This window comes from Polypterus senegalus, chromosome 5, assembly GCF_016835505.1.
Source record: "Polypterus senegalus isolate Bchr_013 chromosome 5, ASM1683550v1, whole genome shotgun sequence".
Taxonomy (NCBI): domain Eukaryota; kingdom Metazoa; phylum Chordata; class Cladistia; order Polypteriformes; family Polypteridae; genus Polypterus; species Polypterus senegalus.
In genome coordinates this window covers 31,306,396-31,327,662 of record NC_053158.1, presented here as the reverse complement: position 1 = coordinate 31,327,662, position 21,267 = coordinate 31,306,396, and the positions used below count along the sequence as shown (strand labels likewise).

General features: G+C 35.4%; 1 protein-coding gene across 2 annotated transcripts in view; it reads left to right on the top strand.

Moving 5' to 3' along the window:
- trappc8 (trafficking protein particle complex subunit 8) overlaps window positions 1-21,267 on the top strand; it is a 122,373-nt gene that overhangs the window by 75,637 nt on the left and 25,469 nt on the right. For both annotated transcript variants that reach the window (XM_039754426.1, XM_039754427.1), the window contains 7 exons: window positions 1,781-1,912; window positions 4,448-4,672; window positions 8,468-8,576; window positions 12,730-12,924; window positions 17,288-17,448; window positions 17,752-17,835; window positions 19,769-19,898. In XM_039754426.1, coding sequence (XP_039610360.1) covers window positions 1,781-1,912; window positions 4,448-4,672; window positions 8,468-8,576; window positions 12,730-12,924; window positions 17,288-17,448; window positions 17,752-17,835; window positions 19,769-19,898 — 1,036 coding nt within the window. The remainder of the gene's footprint in view (window positions 1-1,780; window positions 1,913-4,447; window positions 4,673-8,467; window positions 8,577-12,729; window positions 12,925-17,287; window positions 17,449-17,751; window positions 17,836-19,768; window positions 19,899-21,267) is intronic.

Below are 21,267 nucleotides of genomic sequence, written 5' to 3'. Positions count from 1 at the left end.
TATTTTATTTAAATAAACAGTATGAAAAGTCCATTTTGGTATTAAATTAGATGAAACATTTTAAGAGGTACAATAGAGGATTTGTAATTTTTTTGTCTCACCTTTCATTTGCACCATGATACACGAAAGCTATTTTAGGTTTAAGTTTGTGAGAACAAACTGAACTTAAAAATGAGCTCTTAACTATGCAAAAGTCTTACGTACCCTGCATTTGTTTTATATAGTTTTGATGTTTATTTTTTGTCTTTGCATAGGTGTGTTAGTAGAATGGAACATATTTCAGATCTCCAAATATTAATCTTCCAACCGTTGAATATTAGGGGAACTTTTTGTGTGTAATTGAAATAGGTAACATATTGCGTAACAGACCACTCTTCAGATAGAAATGTGGTTACTTTGCAGGTATATAATGCATGATTAAACAAAGATAGCAGACAGGTGCTATTGACTAATAACAAAATAAAATGATGGAAATAAACTAATTAGCTGAAACAGAAAAGTAATAAAACTGATAGAAGAACCACAAAAGTAAATTATAAGTGTGTGGTAGATGTGCCTGTTTAACCAAGAGTGAGTACAGCGGCAAAATACAAAGTGATGCATGATCAGAGTCTCTCCCAAGCAGAAATTTTACAACAGGCAGGAGTTTCAAGATAAGCTGTCAGAATTTATCTGGAGAATCACAAGGAAATGGGCAAGAATGAGGACCAGAAATGCAGTTATGGTTGGCTACAGAAGCTCAGTGCAGCAGAAGGCCGGCACTGTTGTAACTTCTGTGCTCACAGAAATCACTGGAACCCAGTATACCACTCAACATTACAGAGCAGTCTTGTTAAAAGTAGCCATAATTCACAGATTCTCATCCATCATGCGATACAATCAGGTGTCTGATCTGTTCCAGCTTCATTCTTCAGCAGGACTCCAAACGCTTGACCCAGGCAGCAAAAAGAGAAGTTTTACAACAGATGGTTTGGTCACAACAGAGTCCTGCCTTGTCTCAACATCATTGAGTGTGTCTGGAATTACAGAAGCAAGTGCTACTGCCAAAGTCTGCAGAAAACCTGGGGCCACATTCTCCAGCAGGCGTGAAACACACTACCAGCTGATTTTCTCATAACGGTGCATGACTGTGAATCTAAGAGAACACGTACAATGTTACAGGCAAGGGGTTGTCACACCAAATAGAGATTTTCTTTTTCTCTATTTTAAGGCTCTTTAAAGTAATTTTGATATTTTGAAACATTCTGTTTCATTATTTTTGAAAACAACTTCTTTTTACATTATACAACATCTACAAAAATTAATAAGAAATGATCTATTAGACAAGTAAACCTTACACAGCTGTCATTCCGGGTAGTATGCAGCTTTGTCATTACAGATAATGGTCGGGGCAGACTAGTGCTGACAAACTAAATGACATATGTAGCTGTGTTATGATCATTTTTATGTGTGTGTATGAGAGGTTTTTTTTTTACACAGTTTCCTAACTACTTTAATGCTTTACAAATCCTTTATTGTGGTATTTTTCTCCTGTATTGTGCTGTACAGCATTTATGCACTTGTCCTTTTTTATTTGTACAGATACAGTACTTTTCAGTTAATAGTAAGTTATTTTACAGTCATTGTTTTAGTGTCATTTTGTTTATATACTTATACATACTCTTCCTGCCAGTTTGAGAATGTTAACATTTTTAAGAAGTTCTAAGTGTCTGTTTTATTGTGTTTTTCTTCATTGGAGTCCTTGTTGACTTTATAAATACTACTCATTTTTGCAATTAAGGATTCAGACCTACGAAGTGCCCTTTTACTGGAACAAGCTGCCCATTGTTTCATCAATATGAGAAGTCCAATGGTTCGCAAGTTTGCATTTCACATGATCCTGGCTGGACACAGGTTTAGTAAAGCTGGGCAGGTACGTTTATCAGATTTCATTTTCTTTTGAAAAAGTATGTCAAATGAGTGAGAGGGGGCAATCTGAACCACAAATACAGATAGGTTAGGTTCAGATTTTCTAGTTATAATTTAACTTGTACTAGAATGCAGGAACTGAATATGAAATTATCTTATTTTTTATTTACTTTAGTTACAAAAAAAAAAAAAAACAGTCCTTTTTGATGTGAGGTCTTTTTATCAGTTTTTTTCACTTTGTTTGATACATGTTTTTGGGGAACCAGAGCCTCTACACGTATAAGGTTAAAGACCACAATCACCAGTCCACCACAGACAACAATCATGAATTCAGTGATATTTACTTACAGCACACTAGGCAACTTTGGGGATGTGAGTTAACCCAGTACACATATCTTTGAGATTTGATATGAAATAAGAATACCTGTAGAATACTTACATAGAAAAAAGGAGAAAGTTCAAACTCAAAAGAGCTGGGAGGCAACATTAATAATTTTAACTTTTTATTTACATTTTCACTTTTTGTGTATGATTGCTGTGATGGGTTCCAGCTGCCCTGTGACACCAGTCTGGATAAGCGGGTTAAGGAATATGGATTGATAAGTAGATAAATATGGCTTTCCCTTTGTTGTTACAATTGTATCTTAAGCATTCCCATTATTGTTTAGTGCATTAAAGAGCTGGACCTAAAATTAAAGGTTAGTCACAGACTTCACCAATTAGTCAATTGAAGGTTTCCACATTTTTTGGAAATTTGGCTACCAAACTGATTAAAGAAATAACTGGTAAAGCAGGTACTCATGGTACATTCTTAGAAAGTAGATTTGCCTATATTTGACTGAGCAATCACTCCCACTTTGTGTGAAGGTATATTGACCCAGGTGTGATTCTTTTGTTTAATTATTTGAGTGATAAAAGCTTTTATGTAATCATGGCCATTGAGTAGAAGACTTATGGAAAGTTAGGTGATCACAGCTCACTGAGGAAGTTGTGTCAAGCAGACTCTAACTGCATTTCACTGAAGGAGACTTTTTGAACTCTGTTAATATTTTTTTTTATTTCTATTAGAAAGAAATCTATTGTTTTTTCAGGTACATTATTTTATGTAGCTATTTTCTTTTATTTTACACATGCACTTATATATGGTGTAAATGCAGATTTATATATTAACTTTTCTTTTATACTCTTATTCCATGCGTTTTAATGGAAAGAACCATGACTTAGGTTTGGAGTTGTTATTTTTCTTCCTAGGCACCTCACGCCCAACTGCAGAATATTACAGTGTGTGCTGGAAATCTTAGTCTGTTAAAGTAAAAAAGTAACATCATCATCGTTCATAAACAGGAGAGATGGAAAACCTTAGATTCTAACTGTAGAGACTGCCCAAGCCTTGAGTGTAGTTTAATAACCTTTCCATAAAAAATTTAAATGGTAGAAGAGACAAGATTCACCCATGGTCCCAAGGTGGCATCCTTAGAATTGGCTTAGTGTCACATATACAACCAAAACTTATTTCATAATTTATTTTTCTGAGTTGTCCAATAGATTGTGATAACCTCATCATGGCTTTCTTAAAGCTTGACAGCTTCCCTTAATACTACTGCCTATCAATAGGTTTATTAGGAGAATAATGAGTTCACCGTTCACCATTTGTCATTACTCAAGTGTATACAATATAAAGCTACAGATCAGATGACTTAATTGCAAAGTTAATCATTAATTTAAACCAAGCTAGATTTATGAGCAACATGGTGTTTATTATGAACAATCACTAATTAGAACAAAAGTCTGAAAATTTAAAAACTTAAGTGAACATCGAAATCTCTGAAGAAGAGAGTGCAGTCAGTTGATGATACCTTTGTAAGAATCAAATCCAAAACAAAAATGGGAGGACATAGTTTAGTACATGAGTTTGAGTTCCTTTCTGCAACTTAAAATGTAATTGAAGCAACCCATATATCAATAGGGACAAACTGTCAACTGTGTGACACCCATTTACAGTATGAGAAAGAGACCACCCTTGATTGTGAAGTCTGGTTCCACAGCCAGTGATTTGTGAACAGAACGTCTAAATGTTTTTAGCTGGTATTCTTCATTCTTCCACACAAAATCTAGTTCCTCCCTCTGCAGACATGGTGTCCCGTGGCCCTAGATGGATGGATGGATAGATGGATAGATAGGATGAATAAAGTATGTACGTATCTATCTATCTAAGGGGAAATTCACCTAGAGCGAGGTTCCAGTATCCCGCACATTTCCCAGGGAGGTGGGAAGAACATATGATATGATATGATATTTTCAAATTACTGAAGTTTCGTTGTGAAAACATGTTAGTAATGTGCCGTAGCAAGAATTCATCCTATCATTTCCTGATTGTCAAGTGTCTTATAATTAGAATTTGCCTTAGGTTTAAGTAAGTTATAAAATATTATTTTTCTTTAAAATGGAGTCAGATTTTTTGGATTTTTACCTGAAGTAACACTTAAATTTAAAAACTTATCTAGGTCCAATGACTTTTTCTTTCTTTATTTCCTGATAGAAAAGACATGCCTTACGCTGCTACTGCCAAGCAATGCAAGTATATAAAGGAAAAGGTTGGACGCTTGCAGAAGATCATATCAATTTTACCATCGGCCGTCAGTCATTTACACTAAGGCAACTGGACAATGCAGTTTCAGCCTTTAGGCACATATTAATTAATGACAGCAAACAAACAGCTGCTCAGCAAGGAGCTTTTTTGAGAGAATACCTTTATGTGTACAAGGTAAGTGAAATACCTACTAAGTGCCTGTCTTGTAAATAAGGCCATTGAGTTATACTGTTGTATTGATTAAGTGACATAAAAGCCTGCAATTCCAATGCAAACAAGGCAACAAAAATGACAAAGGATATCAATTCTAGATTTTTTAATTTTACTGCTTCATTGTAATTACATGTTATTAAAATTCTCTTGATCACTAGGTTCACTATAACAGCCTTATATATATTTCTTTAATCATAAATATAAACATGTGAGTGCAATTTGGGGACAGTGGTTAGCACTGCTGTCTTATTGCAACAGGAACTTGTGTAGTTCTTCTATCCAGCAAGTCCATTGTTTTGTTTGTCTATTTTTCCCTCACCCCAAACATTTGCATGCTAGACAAATTAGAGACTAGTTTAAAAAAAATGAACAATTTTGGTTTGTTTTTCTGGGGATGAACATAACGCTAATGAGGCTACATGTAAGCTTAGCTGAATGTCAACAAGAAATAGTATGTTTCAGTGGGGAGAAAGTTATTTATTTTACAAAGAAGGAATCAAAGTTCTCATCTGAATTTCTAACACAAATGTTAAAGAAATATTTATTCTATGGTACCCACTTCATTGTAAAACAATTGATAGATTAGCTGTACTGTACAGCATGCACCTGTTATAGGAGTTTACAAAGGACAATTACTAATTAATACCCAATATTATTATGTTGCCATCATCAGAAATCCCAGTACCATTTGAATGAAGCAACATCCATTTCCAGTTCTTCCAGTATTTGCAATGACAACAGTCAAGGGCAGAGATTTAGAAAAAATAGCATTAAATTTAAATGAACTTTTTGGATGTGGACAGTTTTATATGGTACTTTCTTGGGTTCAAAGAAGGCAGAATTTAAAAGTATTATTCAGTGGAAAATGTGCAGTTGAAACATTTTTAGATAGAAGTAGTTTTTGTAAAATACATTTTAATTATTGATTTGAAAGAACTAACTTGTATATTGTAAAACCCTAAAAGTAAAAATGATAGGTGCTCACTACTGTAGTATTGTTTAAAACAATAAGAAACAGTAAGTGTCATTATTTTAATAATCTGTAACTGATCTAGAAAAATAAATAACAGCAGCAAAATAGAGACTGGAGAAAGGATGACTGTCTACATAAAAGACGTGGCTTCCAGCAAAGAGCTCAGCATTGGGGAATCCTTTTTATAAACATCAAAATAACACAGCTGCCATTTTTCTATTTTAAGGCAAAAAAGTAGGGCTTCACATTAATGATTGGAAATAAATAAGCAAGCTTTATTAGAGGTTTTCACGTGTAATGAATCCATTTTATAACACACTAGCCGAAGCCTGCCGTAGCATATGGCGGTGTAGAATATGGCGTGTAAGAATAGGAACGGAAAATGGCGCAGTAAGGAATTCAGTATAACAAAGGCTTAGGAAACCACCGTTGCAGTATAGCAAAAATAGCAGGGAGTGAAACCAATGGCAATGGTTGAGAGAGTACCCTTAAACTAATACAGGTAGATGTAGAAGCCGGGATTTCTGATGAAAAAACAATAATGTTTTAAACAGTATCGTTTACATACAACAGATTTTGGCGAATCGTTTACATGCAATTATTTATATCCATTTATACAGTAATAATGGCAATTTTTAAATAATAATAATTATTATTATTATTATTTTTATTAAATAGTTCCTCCCGTATAAGTAACATTTCTCGGACTATTTTCTTCCATCTCCGAAAACATTTCTAGACTTCGTCCTGTTCTTATGCAACACAGTACTAAAGTATTGGTTAATGTCCGAGTCACCTCACGTATAGATTACTGTAATGGTATTCTATCTGTCATCTCACAAAAACTTATCCATCGCTTACAATTTATTCAAAATCCTGCTGCCAGCATAATCACCTGCTGTTCTAAATCCACTGAACATATTGCACCTGTTGTCTCTCAGCTTCACTGGCTCCCTGTTCACTACAGAATACAATACTAAATACCGCTCTTAACATTTAATGCTCTCCACAGCCTCACTGATCTCCTACAGACTGACACTCGTCTCGCTCACTCAGATTCTCATCTGCAGCTGTACTTTCTGTACCACACATCAAACTCTGTGCTATGGGAGCTCGAGCATCTCTCATAGTGCTCCTCAACTCGGAAATTCTCTTCTCTCTCATATACATCAGCTCGATTCAATAACACATTTTAAAACTACCCTCAAAACTAATCTCTTTAATTGTGCATTTTGCACTGTTACTGCCAGTTATCTTTGTTTGTTTGCTAATTATTGCTGTTTGATCGAGAGCGACAGTGGACGCAGAAGTAGGATTAGAGATGGTGGGCGGGGCTCTGTCGTGCGTATCCCATGGTCTTAGAGTTGGTGGGCGGGGCTCTCTGTCTTGCTTGCCCTGAGAGTTGGCAGGCGGACTTTGGTGGGCATGACTCGCAGTCTTGCGTGCGCTCTCTGTCTTGCTTGCGCTCACTGTCTTGCGTGGCCTTAGTGAATTACATATATAGATGAAGATGCAAGCTTAACAGTGGCAGTCAAAAACATGTTGACAGAAATGGGGCCATAGATACTCATTTAAGAGGTAAGATAAATATATAAAAGAACTTTTATTTTAGAGACTACATTAGTCAGTTTTCTAAAATCTATTGATGTTTTATCCCAATTTCTAGCCATAATCCAAAGCCTGTGAATTTCAGCCATATTGCATTAAAATATTTTGATAGACTATGAAATATTTTACATTAAACATTTAAGGACAGAATTAACAAAATTAACACTTGAAAAATTTGGAAAGCATTGCATGTGTGATAAAGGTGCTATATGAGCGCTGACCTGACACAGACAGACACGGGAGGCACACTGATAAAACAAATGAATGTTTCATTTCTATTTCTTCACCTGTGGGCAACGCCTTCCCCGTTCCCACAGGCACAACACAGTCCCCACAAGCACAACTCCACACAATACTTTTATGTCTCTTATTCGTCCTCCTCCTCCTCCCAACTCTGGCCTCCGGAGTATTGGCTGTTGGCTCCTTTTATAATACACCCGGAAGTGCTCCAGGTGCTTGATGACTTCATTTCTGGCAGTACTTCTGGGTGTGGCAGAAGGACTGCCCATAAGGGCTCAGCAACTCCAGCTGCAGCTCCCCCTGGCGGCGCCTGCGGATCCCAACAGAGCTTCACCAAACTCCAACTCCCATGAAGCCCTGCAGGACGGGGGTTGCCATCTAGCGTCCTGGGGGAGGTAACGTACTGGCCACGCTTGTTCCCCTTTTCCTCTCAGCGTGGAGGCGTCCCGGGCACACGCTACACATGTATTACAAGTCTTAGATGTACATGGAGTACTATCCAGCCATACACTATTTGGATTCAGGCTGCATCACTAAATAGAGCAGTAACATTAGCTACCATGTTCCCTATTGTTTATATAACTAGTTAGCAAGATACCTAGAAGAATGCTAAAATGGGTGATTATACACCCTGTAATAAGGTAAGAAACAACAAAATTAGATATCAGAGCAGGTACATTGTTAGCTTCCTTAATAGAGCTAAGTGTAAAGAAAGCAAGTTTAGTAAGAAGCAGATGCTTGAATTAACCAGCTTCACACTGGTAAACTAAATTGTACACGTCATGTAACCTATTTGATTTTTCTTTAAATAATAGTCTGTATCGTATTTCAATGAGTTTTTAAATGTGAATCAGCTTTATGTTCAATAACTAGTCATGTATTTATAAGCAATATTCTTTACTTTTAATTTTGTTTTTTTTTGTATTATTATCTAGAATGTAAACCAGTTGTCACCAGATGGACCTCTTCCACAACTTCCACTTCCTTGTATACAGAGTTCACAAACTAGAATATTCTTTGGGCATGATCGGCGACTGGCCGAAGGTTTGTATTTAATATGGTAAATATATATGGTAATTTAATATGGTAAATAGTTATATTACTTAAGTATATATGTTTAAAATTTATATTACTTAAATTGCTGAAATTTGGCAGGATAGTACATCTAGGGCAGTGAGTAACTGTTAAGAAAGGACATTTTGATAAATCGACATTTAGAGATAAACCCAAAACAAACCCCTTCCCCCTGTATAGTAAGTGTATGGGGATTCTTAGGTAGCATGTCTTTGTTTTGTCTTAGCCAAATGAACACTACAAGCAGAAGAGCCCTATTGGCCAAGCTGTAGCTGTAATCGAGCAGAGAAATGGGGCTGCCACTGAGTGAAGAAGGGAAGCTGCCATGCACACAAAAAAGGAGATGAGGTGGCAAGCTGCCTGGAAAATGAGATGTGTAGTTAAAAAAAGACAGCTAGGCAATCCTCCAAGAAAGATGTGGTTAGCAAGTGGGGTCATTGGGTAAAACGGTTACTCCTTATTTTGTTGGCTGCTTCTTACTCCCCACAATGTGGTATAAAATGCATATAATTTCATACAGGAGTGGAATGTTAGGAGTGCTTATATACATATACTTCAAAGAAGGATTGTTGGGGTGGTGGGGCAAATACTTGGTGGTAAAATGCATTCAGCAGTGCAGAGAACTGGAGTGTCCCCTTGGAGGTCAGACTCCAACGTGCTACTATACTCCTGTTTGCCGGTACAGCACACCAGCCCAGTTCAGTTTTCCAGTGTACTACACAAGCTGGGAAGATAACATATTTTGCATATATGTGATGTGACAGTAATTCGATCTTCTTACAGAAACATGACATGAAAAATGAGAGCATAATTTTTACCTTTAATAATTTTCTTTAGTTATTGCTCCTGGACTACCATAAACCCCCCTTCCCCTCACACCCCACACCTATGGAAGTCACTGTGCACTGGGGAAATTCCGAAGTGCTAGAAAATGGCAAATATCATTCCATTATATAAAAAGGGTGACAGGGCAGATCCAAGCAACTATAAGCTTAACCAGTAAGCTTAACATGCATCACAGGAAAATTAATTGAAGGAATTAGTAAGGATAAGATTAAGCAACATATGGCAAGTACAGGAGTTATTAGGAACATTCAGCATGGGTTTAGAAGTGGGAGGTCGTGTTTTACTAACATTCTATGAGGAGGCAACAAAAGGAATACAATCAAAGTGGAGTAGATGATATTATTTATCTTGACTTTCAGAAAGCATTTGATAAGGCACCACATGAGAGGTTGGGTATCAAATTAAATGAAGTGGGAGTTCAGGGTGATGTTTTTAGATGCGTGCAGAATTGGCTCAGACACTGGAAGCAGAGGGTGATGGTGCGAGGAACCTCATCAGAACTGGCCGATGTTAAGAGTGGTGTTCCACAGGGGTCAGTGCTAGGGCCACTGCTATTTTTAATATATAGAAATGATTTAGATAGGATTACAAGTAACAAACTGGTTAAGTTTGCAGATGATACAAGATAGGTGGATTAGCAGATAATTTGGAATCCATTATATCATTACAGAAGGACTTGGATAGCAATACAGGCTTGGTCAGATTTGTGGCAGATGAAATTTAATGTCAGTAAATGTAAAGTGTTATACATAGGAAGTAAAAATGTTAGGTTTGAATACACAATGGGCAGTCGGAAAATCGAGAGTACACCTTATGAGAAGGATTTAGGGGTCATAGTGGATTTGACAGTATTAACTTCCAGACAGAAGTTAAGTGTTGAGAAGCTATTAAGAAGGCTAACAGAATGTTAGGTTATATAGCACAATGTATGGAGTACAAGTAACAGGAGGTTATACTTGAGTTTTATAACACACTGGTGAGGAGGCCTCATCTTGAGTCCTGTGTGCAGTTTTGGTCTCCAGGCTACAAAAAGGACATAGCAGTGCTAGAAAAGGTCCAGAGAAGAGCGACTAGACTGAATTCAGTGCTACAGGGGTTGAATTATGAGGAAAGATTAAAAGAGCTGAGTCTTTACAGTTTAAGCAAAAGAAGAACAAGACAAGACATTATTGAAGTGTTTAAAATTATGAAGGGAATTAGTCCAGTGGACTGAGACTGTTATTTTAAAATGAGTTCATCAAGAACACGGACACAGTTTGAAACTTGTTAAGGGTAACTTTCTCACAAAAATTAGGTAGTTTTTCTTTACACAAAGAACGATAGACACTTGGAATAAGCTACCAAGTAGTGTGGTACACGGTAAGGGACTTTTAGTACTCGACTTGATATTTTTTTGGAAGAAATAAGTGGATAGGTGTGCTGCTACAGCCGCCTGTGTTAATATTGTTATTAGACTGTTTGGTACATTCCTACCTCCACCCCCTATTTAATTAATACATATTGGTATGTCCCTATCACCCTTTTTGCTATTGGCGCTGCTTTAGCCTTTGCTTTACCATCCGCCATATTGTACTTTACGTTAAGGAAATTATCGTCCTTTTACCTTCGAGTTGTCATGGTTTTCACGTTTAATACTTGTATGACTTCTTGCCAAAAATCTATATTAAAGTATACAGATTCTCAGCCTTGACTTTCTTGGTGAGTAAAACTATCTGTCCACGTTCACTACAACCAGTGGGGCGACGCACACTCCATACGGGCTGGGTCTTAGAAGATAAGCCTCGCTAATACGGCGTTCAGGGACAGAATAATAGGACTGGCGAACTTTGTTAGGCTGATGGCCTGTTCTCATCTAGATTGTTTTAATGTCAGTGTGTGTATAAATCAAGTAAATAAATACCAGTACCACATACTGACCTATGGCAAGGCATGGTTAAATGTGTAATTTGAAACTTTTAAATACAATTTAATTTCTCAAAACCTTTAAAGGTAGATACTGGATGTACAGGTGCTGGTCATAAAATTATAATATGACAAAGTTGATTTATTTCAGTAATTCCATTCAAAAAGTGAAACTTGTATATTAGATTCATTCATTACACACAGACTGATGTATTTCAAATGTTTATTGGGACTGAATTACTGAATTTGGGACTTTCATTAGTTGTCAGTTATGATCATCAAAATTAAAAGAAATAAACATTTGAAATACATCAGTCTATGTGTAATGAATGAATCAAATATACAAGTTTCACTTTTTGAATGGAATTACTGAAATAAATTAACTTTGTCATGATATGCTAATTTTATGACTGGCACTTGTATATGTAATTCTTTAGGTTCGCACTTATCTTTTTTGTGTTACTCTTTTGTATTGTTAAAAAAATACATGAAAATGACTCCCTGACCAGAGCACTGCCTGAGGCATTTGCCTTAGTGCCAGCCCTGGATGTGACCATATTTTTTAACGCGTTCAACAAGCCACTGCCAGACATGACTTCTGCTTTTTTTCTTTTTGACATATGTTGATGTGGGTAGCATCAACAATGTGAGTCATTTTTATTTGAAGTTTTTACTAATGTTTTTATCATGTATTATCATGCTTTCTTGAGTAATTTATCTATCTACAGTCATGCATGAGTGCAGAAGAAACTCTCTCTGTACTATAGTGATACTGTAAAAAAAGCTGTTACTTTCTAATTGAATTTGTACCGAAGTATCAGTTGTTTTGACATCCTTACCTATGAGGCACCAAACTTCCCTGTCTCACACATTGTTCCATCTGATTTGCAAGCTAAAATGTTGTGGCTTTACATCCTTCAAGCCTGCGGATCAAGTTGCTGATAAATCCTTTATACAGAGTTTTTTGTTCTGGCCCATAGGGTTTCTCTTTGATTCTTGTGTTACAGAGCTCTTGCTGCATGTCCAAACAATTGTGGTCCTTGGATAAGACTTGCACGCTTTCTGGTCTTATTTATCTATGCATCAAAAAGAACCCTAATTTAGTTATTTATTTATTTACAGTATAGAGTTTGATGTTATTGAAATTCTGTTTGTTACTGTTCATTTTTCCAGTATCTTTTATTTATTTATTTATTTATTTATTCATTTTACTAAATTCCACACAACTGAAGTTTTGTGTGCTGCTTTTATACTTTTGCAATACAGTGTTTTAAAAGATGATACAGCTGTTTGGTTTATTATTTTTAACTTTTTATAACATTAGTTGTTGTATACTATCAAAAAAAGAAAACAAAAATGTTATTTTGTTTTTAAGGGGAAAAACAGGCAGCAACACATGTTAGCTTGGACCAGGAATTTGATCGCGAATTGTCACAACAGTGGAAAGACCTTGAAGAAAAGGTTGTAGCTGTTGCTAATAAAGGAGTAATTCCACTCAATTTCCAACCTGCACAGTACTGCCTAAACAGTCAAACAGACAACCAGAGGTTCCCTTTGGCAGTTGTTGAAGGTGAGTGTGAAACTGTTGGAATTTTGTGCTTGTTACACTAAATAAAATACGTGAGGCAATATGTTAATAAATAATTAAAGTTTTAGTATGTAATTATTACATACATGTTCTGACAGGGGATTTTTACTTAGAAGTACTATGGGGCTCCGCCCCCTGCTTGCTTTGCTCGCCCACCCCCATGTTTGGTTTACCGGATATACAATTTAAAGAGATTGTTATTTTCATGGGAATTGTTACATATGCATTATTTTCACTTTTACTTTAAAAACAATACTTGCCCTTTATTTCGGACCCCGTACGTGTTTACATTTCCCTCTCGCCAGGCGGATAATGCTGCTTGCGTTGGGGGTTGTGGCTGAACGCACACTAAGGATATGCCGTTGGATCATCTGCTCTCTTTTTGCTGTTTGCGAGCTGCCTGTACTGCTTGTCGCATGTCGTTGTTTTAAGAGCTGGGAGCACGTGATGCTTGTCTGCCAAAAGCAATCCAACAACTGCTTGGTTAGATGTCTGTGGACTTGTCTTAAATGATGGCTCACTGCCTTGTCTCGCGTGAAGTTGTAAAAACAATAATTGTCCTTTATTTCCGGCCCCGGCCGTGGTTAAATCTCTTTCTTGTAGGGCGTATAACGCTGTTTGCGTTGTGAAGAGGTGTTGATCATTTTAAAGCCTTACAGCCGCTGTCCTGTTTACCACTTCGTGTCTCTGCTGCTCGCGTTGTGATAGCTTCTCTGTGATCATAAATATACACCTGACTGAATTGTGTTTTCTTTGAAATTAAACTTGTCGTTGCTTTAACTGTTGCGGGACCACAGATTCTCATAGCATAAATGATGTGTATTGAATGATGCGAAGGTGAAAAGACTTTGTTTTCTGCTCTTTGCCTTTTATTTCTGACCTCGCTTTTTCCTGTTATTTTTTCAATTACACCTGGTCCTGATGATTAATTTCCTTTTGTTTGCGCTAATGCAATCTTTTAGTCATATATGCACTGAGAGCCCTGTATCTGTGTGTGCTGCGTGCCTTAACACTACTGATTTTTTTTTTTTTTTTGCTGGCCGTGCTCTGATATTGCTTATAACTAGGGGCGTGTCTTGCAAGAATCTCATGTTCTATATCCCCACGAGACGCTCCGTGGCCATTCTCTTTTGTCTCGCAGGTCTTTTATTTGTCTTCGGTGATCTTAACGTGAAGATCACGTGTCGTCTCCTGGTCATTCCTTCCCACAGGATTTTTTTTTTATAATAGAGAGAAGAGTTTCTGCTATTGAACTTCAGTGACAGATTAATTAGGTATTAAAAACTAGCTTGGCATACATTGTGCACTACAAAAATGAATAATTGAGATCTACTGTTAATAAATAACACCGCTCTCAATTTGATCATGACCTGTTAGCACTGTGAGGACAAGGAATGAAAGACACCCAGAAATGGCAACCAGTATAAATTAATATTACACAATTTATCAAGACATTTTTAGATCAGAATTAAAAATTGTCTTCAGATTAGATTACAATGTATAGTTATTTTGATTTAAGTATAATATGCCTGCATTTTTTATCACTACCAGTTTCTTTTTCTGTTCTTGTTTGTCTTATTTTACTCTACAACAGATATCCAATGTATTATATAATCCTGCTTCTCTAATCAGGAAGTCAATCTTAGATTATAATCAACTATCAACTTTAAACAGGCTATTTAAGATACTATGTGAGGTGCATCTACCACATTTATAAAGAATTCACCTTTTACCCAAGGCTGATAGACGCTTTGATAGTTGTCCTTGAGTATGACAGGAATGAGGAAACTAATCCTATTAAAGTTAAACTAAATTAACTCAGTTGTACTATATAAATGCAAGATTTCTGCAGCTTTGCAAAAATATAGTCCAAATGGCATATACTACTGGCCTTGAGACTCTGCAGTTTGGTAGTAACGCCTACAAGAGCATTGATCATTACAGTTCTCTGTCTTTTCCAGACTCATTAAGCAGGGTAAACAGGGTGTAAATGCTCCTAAATACTTGTAAAAAACTAACAACAGAGAAAGGTGGCCCATTTAAAAATAAAAAAATGAGAGGGAGAGAGTCTATCGACTCCTTTTGCCATGAATAAACTACTCTTTTCTTCCATGCATTATGGAGGAAGTGCATTAAATGTTTAACTCCCGAACTGCCTTAATGCTTCTACTGTAAATATTTTATGCCCATTTAGTTCTTGTTCTGTCTAACAGATTCCCTTGTTTTTAGCCTGTTGAGTTTTCACCTGTTCACAGCCTTATTTTTCAGAAAACAGAATTGGATCTAAAACACAAACTTTATTAATGGTCCTATAACCCAATGTGCTTGAGCACAAATGGTGAATAATTTCCTCTCTGTGTTTTGTAGTCATTTTGTTGAGACTCTTGTGTACCCTGAAACAAGTCTGATTTATTGCACCCTTTTGGGAAGCTTGCATTCCATCTTCAATTCCACTAATGAAAGGGGTTTTTGAGTTGGAGACAAATTTGTACTGTAAATTTGACCTAATAATGATAGTATGTGCACAACTCTGGTTAGTTCTGAAACATTCAAAAGTATTATTGGTAAAAACTTGCAAAATAACTTAAAACAATACAATCATGCAGTACTTTTTGGTGATTTACTCAAAACATTATAAGAAACTTTAGATTGTAACTGAATCCTGTCTTATATACATTCACAGTCAAATTTCTTTTTATACTCAAATGTTAGTCTCAAGTCTTTATATGGAAAATACTGTCATTAAAATTACAATTATGGAATCCTGTTGGACTCACAAAATCAAATTAATATATTATGAGTTCAGTTTTGGAATTTGATTTTAGGAATGGACTTAATGTAATTTAAATTACTACATCCTATTTTATGTGATTGTGATGTAAACTGTAAATTATTGCTTTTATTTTATAAATTGTTTTGTATTTAACATTCCTGTAAATTGCTTGTTTGTTTGTTCAGTATAAGTATTGTTCAGATTGAAAGGTCAATTTTCTTTCCTTCTTGACTAATAAGTACAATTTATGATTGATCCTCATATCCTTTGCCTGACTTCATGCTGAATGTTGGATTATTAGAAAATGCCAGGTGTTTTACAGTGTATACTAGTTCTTTTTTTTTTTTTTAGCAGTTTTTTTGTAACCAAGTTTTTATGAAACCAAAAACATAGGTAACAGAAGACATAAATAACAAAGAACTATAACATAGAAAATAACACAGACCAACCCTTCCCATCATGTTCCAGTGTGAGCCTGGGGGTAAATATTTTGGGAAAATCCAGTCACAAGATATGAAGAATGAAGAATTAAAGATCGAGATCGAGCCACAACACCAAAGATTTAAAAAAAAAAAAGACAAAAGCAGTAGTTGCCAGAGTTACCCAAAAAACTAACTCAAGGCATTATAGCAAACTAGGGTTAAACAAGTGAGCAATAGTAGTCCATGTTTCATCTAAATTGCTGGAGGTGCCATTAATCTGTGCTACAGGTAATTCAAGATGTATTAAATTGTAGATGGAAGACTGGCATTGTCCACTGTAATGTGCTTGGCTCCCTTCAGTCGGGAAGCAAGAGTTCATTTGGCTCCCTGAGTACCAAGAAAGAATAATTTACTGTATGTTGGGGAGGTTTAAGGGGAAGCATAGAGAGGTCCAAAAGAAGAAAGATTTGAGGTAACAGGGAAACATTTGAAGAAACCAAAAAGTATAATAGGTGACATACGTGGGTCCAAAAGGAATAGATGGGAGTAGTACCAGAACATGTAAAGTGCTAAATTAACCAAAGGAACATAACTGACATGAGATCAGGGTGAGACCCACTAGTTGGATAAAGGATTAAAGTCTGTGCAGAATTCTTCTCAGCCATTTTCATTTCATTTCGTAATGTAATAATGTATTAATTTTTAGTTGAGTGCAAACTGAAAGCAGACTTGATGTTACTGCACTACTATTTACTTGAAACAATTGTGCACTCTCTTTGACTCATAATTCATATTAGAAGCTCTGAGATAAACTTGGTTTGTTCGTTGTGACGGGTCACTGCCCTCAAAAAACACATTGTTGTGTGCCATTTTTTTGACCTGTTAGTCTTCCAGTAGTATGGAATGTTTTATATAAGTGCATTTTCATAAGCAGAATTTGCAAATATTTGTATGTTTGGTCAGGGTTATGGCCTGCAAAAGCCAAATATCTGTTTTTTCATATATCTACTTTTAAGTTTATTTGCATTTTGGAGTACTGTACACCCGCCCTTGTGAATATTCTTTGGAGAAATATGATCTTTAGTTTAAAGATTTATTTTCTAATTTTGCGATTTAAATTTTTTCTCTCTCTTTTTTTTTTTAATCTCAGAGCCAATCATTGTTGAAGTAATCTTTAAAAACCCATTAAAGGTTCCACTTCTTTTAACTGATCTGTCATTACTATGGAAGTTTCACCAAAAAAATTTCAATCTGTCTCATAGTGGGAAAGAATATGAACCAATAAGCAATGAAAAGGATGCACATTTGAAGGTGAGCTTTTAGGACATTTTAAACTGACTAATGTGAATATTGTCAATTTGGTATATGGTTATAAACTTTTTACTGTTGGCATTAGCACAATGCTGTACACTTTGATTTTCATGTTATGTGGTATTTTTTAGCGTATTTCTGATTACTTGATTAATGCATGTTTCAAGGTGTGTTTTTATGCAAACTACAATAGGCTTTGCCATTTAAAACCTTCGTTTTACTAGTTATAAAAACTTTATAGTTTTGCTGAAGCGTATTTTAACAAAACCTACTCATCCCATCAAAATTTGTTCTTTTCATGAGGAGTTGCAGGGGACATTCAAAAGTGAAGTCATGGGCACAGAGGTTATACCAGAGTTCTACATGAACAGTGAAGAAACGAAAGTGGTATGATTATGTGAATTTATCTTTTACATATTTTAGACTTGTTTTAACTATAAACATCATAGAACAGAACATTTAAAATTAGCCCATGTGACTATAGAAAACCAGTCACCTACCAGAATTTCACAGCTTTTATTTTAAAATGTTAAATAATATTACAGAAAGGTGGTGCAGTATTTCATGCCGATACTTTATAGCTCCATGGGCCCTGTTCAGTTTTCTGGCTGGTTCATTATATCTGTTAAAGTAGCAGGTTCCATAATGACCTCACGAGTTTTCACCATGTGTTGTGGTTTCCTTCCATAAAAGAACAATATGAGTATACAGTTAATGCACAACTGTAAACTGGTATAGTATGAGTGATTATGAGTGAGTGCATTAGTGTGCTCAGTAATAAACTGGTAACATGCAGCGAGATAAGTTCCTGCTTTCTAATTAATGTTACAGGGATTGATTTCAGGGTTTTGATTCCAGTGTTTTGCAAAACATTTTATTGGATAAAGAGGATTCAGAAAAGTGTTGGGTTATGGTAGATATTTAAGTACTTGCATTATCTATCTATCTATCTATCTATCTATCTATCTATCTATCTATCTATCTATCTATCTATCTATCTATCTATCTATCTATATGTGTAATGTATACAAGTATTGGATTTAACCAAGAGCAATATAAAGGCACACACTATGACAGAGAAACACAGCTTCCTTGTGTTATTTACAATTTCTCATTAAAATTATTGGCTACCTTAAAATATATAAACTAATAGGAAAAAATTATGCTTGTCTCCTCTGAGACTTGTAACAGGTCTCTGTTAATATTAGTAGTTTTCATCTTTTTTTTCCATTATGTCTCAATGTTGTGTCTCTGGGTACTGTGTAAAAATTGGTGACCAAGCCCTGCAAGGCACTGCATCAAATGCACCCTTCCAGACAATTTAAAAATGTCTTTGTGCCAGACACATATATCTTTCTGTGTTGTTTACAATTCAAGTTTCACTGCTTCTGTTCACTTTTAAATAGTTCTATTTTGTTAACTGTGAGATCAGGATGTAGTTGTGATCTGTACATTTTATTTTTGCATGAATGTGCACATAATGATATAAATTGTATATTTAGCTTATTATTGCCTGACATTTTCCCTGAGTGAAGCCCTAGCAATAGAATCATCCCATCAAGGGAAAGGGAAATTTCAAAATGACGATTCCTTCATTTAACAGAAAACTTTACTTGGCAGCAGTAGTTGTACTAATAAGTTGTTCTTTTGATGAAGATGGCCACTTTTTATTGTGTATTTCCAGTCACAGTCCCGTTTGTGCAGTTCTGAACACAAGACCAATGTGCGTCAGGTGCTTTGTAAATGTGATTCTGTTTCATTTATTTGGCTTATTTTGTGTACATAGAATATTATATTGATATACCATTTGAATGAAATGCAGGCTTTTTTGGAAAGTTCAGCATTATTTGCTTACTGTAAGGGTGTCCTGAGTGGGGTCTGGAGAACAGTGAAGCACTGAATGATTTGAACTGTAAGGAAATCTCTTCAAATATCATTAAATTTGTCTTGTGTATTGTTATGCTGAATTTAAATTACACTTTTAAGTTCTCCAATGTGAAAACAGGCAAATTAGAAATTAAGTTTTAAGGAAAGCAGAAAATATTTATTAATGGGCAATAGAACTTGAAGAGCTGGTGGTTTCCTGCACAACATTGTGTTTTTATTGAATATCTGGTTTTTGATTTTACATTCTAAATAATAAAAGTGGGAGAAGGCCTTCAAATCCACAGGTGTTTGCAAAGCCCAGAAACAGAAGTCATTTTGATGTTTTAAATAATCCTCCATGCCTATCCATTTACTTCTTAATATTTTTAATTCATGACAAAATTGTCTTTCTACGTTTTCACAAATGATTTAGGTGTTATTTTATTTTTTATAGGCACGCTTAAAGCTCTATCCTCATCAGACTGGAGACTTGCATATACTTGGTGTTGTTTATAATTTGGGCACTGTCACATCAGTAAATTCTATAGATGGAATGGACCCTTCATCGGGGGTTAAAATGGAAGGTGAGAAAAATTAAATTTTAAATGAATAGGTTATTAATCAGAACTGTATCTGAAGTATTTTGGAACATATTTTTTGTGTAAGATGGATTGACCCCAATGTGTGCATGTGTTGTGTGCGTGTGTATTCAGGCTGTAATGGACTGGTGCCCTTTTTATAATGAAATACTTATTAAAGGGATCATTTTGAACGCACAAAGTGTTTAATGATATGGCTAATGCTAATCTTTTAAAAGGCTTATACTTAATTTCTGTACTTTCTGTAATTTCAGTTTTCTCTACCCTGTCCCCTTTTTTAATTTAATTTATTTGTTGAGCCAGTATTGGAATGTTTTACTCCCTGTGTCAATGAATCTCTGCTCTGTTACTTTTTATGCAAAATTCAAAAACAAACACGTTCCTTTTATTTGTCTGTCCGAAAGATCCAGCAGTTGCTTATGTGCACTAACTTTTAGCAGGCAAATGCAACTTTATACTCTGTAATATTTACTGCCTGCTTACTACAAATGATTGAAAGATTAGCGCCTCTGGGAAATATGCTATGTAAATAATAATATAACATGGGAAATCCAGAAAAAGAAAAGCATATTTATTTATATATTCTCAAGTCTTTCTTATAAACTTTGTTTTCTGAATATTTAGAGAAGCTGGTAGAGAGTACTCATGCTTGCTCTTTCTCTCTCTCGTGTAGTTGTCCCTGTACATGTACTGTACCCTACAAGTCACGGCCAAATTAATTAACTGATCACAGTGAATTATTAGAGTTTGGACACACTGGTGCACTCTCAAGTCTCAGGTTACCAGTTTACCTGTCGGTGGATTCACATCCAAGAAATACTAGTCTACAAGTAATACATAATGTAATGTAATTATGTAATTCACATATCTGTTTGCACGAAATATAATGGATATGTTTCAGTTGTTTGTGTTTGTGTCCACAATTGCTGGTAAAGATTAGTGAAAGGGCTTATAAAAAAAAATCACCTATTGGTGAATTACCTTAATCTCACAATGAAAAAATTTTGAGAAATCCAACCTTTATACTGAAAAAAATCCCATATCAGGAAATAATTATTTTTAACAAAACTACATGTGCCATGATTTTAGGCACCCCTAGAAATTCTTATGAACAGAATGTAACTGAAGCATTTTTTTTCATTCAAATCTGATTTTTAAGTTGATCAGAATGTGTAGAAGCTGTCAAACAGCAATCCATGACTTCTGTTTCACTGAGGTATAAAACTGAGGTGCCACTGAGGCCAAATTACGTTATCCATTCATTAACATGGGAAAGATAAGAGAACACAAAATTCAAAGTAGAGAAAACTGCATTAACCTTGATGAGTATGAGGTTAATGATTATGGTTATGAT